The following is a 1,681-nucleotide window of genomic DNA, read 5'->3' on the forward strand; positions in this document are numbered from 1 at the left end:
GTCAACCAGGAAGTAGCAAAACCCTGGCTTCATTTTGTCAGTGCAGAAACCAACGGGTGACGTCACGGAAGCTACGTCCATCTTTTATACAGTCTGTGGTTAAGATGTTGATTGGCTAACTTGTTCACTTTAAGCAAAACTCACCACTCAGCTTTATACACTCCTTCATGCGTATTTCTGTGTATTTTAAAGTTTAAGGTTGAACATCACTACAACAAATCATAACACATGTTTTTGGCTTGTCAGTGCCAAAGGATCTCCAATGACACATTAATCCAGTCGGACACTATGGAGATCAAAAGAGCTGATTCCTTGGTTCCCAGTCGATACCAAAATTCTGAAAACATGTTCACTGTGTTACTGAGAGATCTGAATGTGGGAGCGGTCATAGGTGGCCTACTGGAGATTTGGTTTCTTCAGAATGCTATCAGAAGGTGCAGGTCTAGCAACAAGTCAGCTGCAACTTGTGAAAAAAAATAAAACTACCACGAATAACATAAAGAGACATTTTGTGTTTGAATCAATTATCAGGGACCAGTTTTAGACAATCAAAATTAGAATGCAAAATGTGTCACATTGGGAAAAAAAATGCAAAAAAAAAGCTCAAACTTATTGAACCAGCTGAAATTCAAGCTGAGAGAGTCTCAGTTGTTACTTTAAATGAACAGAATGTCATCACAATGTTCACATCCTCACATGTTAACGACTCTTCAGAAAAAGCTCATAATGTGAACTGGGTGCTGCTGATAATGTTAGTAGGTTACCAACACCATTGGCACAATATTGTTTTAATAACAGTAATATATTATTTACATAAAGGCTCCATCCCAATTTCTTTTTTTAAAATAAGAGTTGCTGTTGAAGCACATTAAATTCATTGGTTTATTTTTTGCTGTGGTATTAAAACTGGTATCAAGAACCACAGATCAGTAGTATTGGTGCTGACTATTAAATTTCTGGTATTGTGACATCCCCAATGGATAAAATGATATCAGCATACATAGAAATCCATTTGTGCATCAACTGTTGTTGACAAAAGTCTTGTTTGTTCAGTTGTTTAACATACCGCTAAGTACATGATACTGACATTTTCAAAAAATTCTGCGTAGTCCTACATCTTAGTGGCACATACATTATGTGCTTTAACACTTTCCATCACACACAGACATCCAACACAACACACCTCCTCCACCACGACTGCGGCTCGATGACGAACTCAGAACGGCACAGGGAGGCTGTGAAGGCGAAGGGCCACGCCAGCAGCATGAGGAAAGAGACGAGCAGCAGCCGCACTGGAAAAACTGTAACCGACATCAGCGCTATCTGGAGAGAAATCGAAAAGACACAGAGAGATATGTACAGTTTACATTGTTAGCATACCACTGCATTTGCAAAACCTATTATTCGCTGTAGCATTCCTGTGGCTTTTGAGCCAACTGTCAAACAATGATTACTGAAAGTCTTTAGCATACTGTACATTCTTAAACACAGTGTGTGAAGTACACCGTGTCTTTTGTGGAAGCTCACTTATTTGTGGTAAGAAATGACAGAAACAACATTTGTAAAGCACTCGATTTAGCTTTTTGGTTATTAATATGATTATTATTATGATCAGTACTGATATTTGTGGCAAAACACAACTCTGGCCCTGATCCAAAATGTGCAATTAGGCTGCTTTTTT

The 1,681-nt window shown here is 38.4% G+C and overlaps 1 protein-coding gene across 1 annotated transcript in view; it reads right to left on the bottom strand.

Annotated features, from left to right (window-relative positions):
• LOC103371351 (lysophosphatidylcholine acyltransferase 1) overlaps window positions 1-1,681 on the bottom strand; it is a 29,560-nt gene that overhangs the window by 16,297 nt on the left and 11,582 nt on the right. Inside the window, exon 2 of the mRNA XM_008300649.1 lies at window positions 1,184-1,323. Within this exon, the coding sequence (XP_008298871.1) occupies window positions 1,184-1,323 (140 nt within the window). The remainder of the gene's footprint in view (window positions 1-1,183; window positions 1,324-1,681) is intronic.

This window comes from Stegastes partitus, unplaced genomic scaffold (assembly GCF_000690725.1).
Source record: "Stegastes partitus isolate 25-593 unplaced genomic scaffold, Stegastes_partitus-1.0.2 Scaffold1570, whole genome shotgun sequence".
Classification (NCBI taxonomy): Eukaryota; Metazoa; Chordata; class Actinopteri; family Pomacentridae; genus Stegastes; species Stegastes partitus.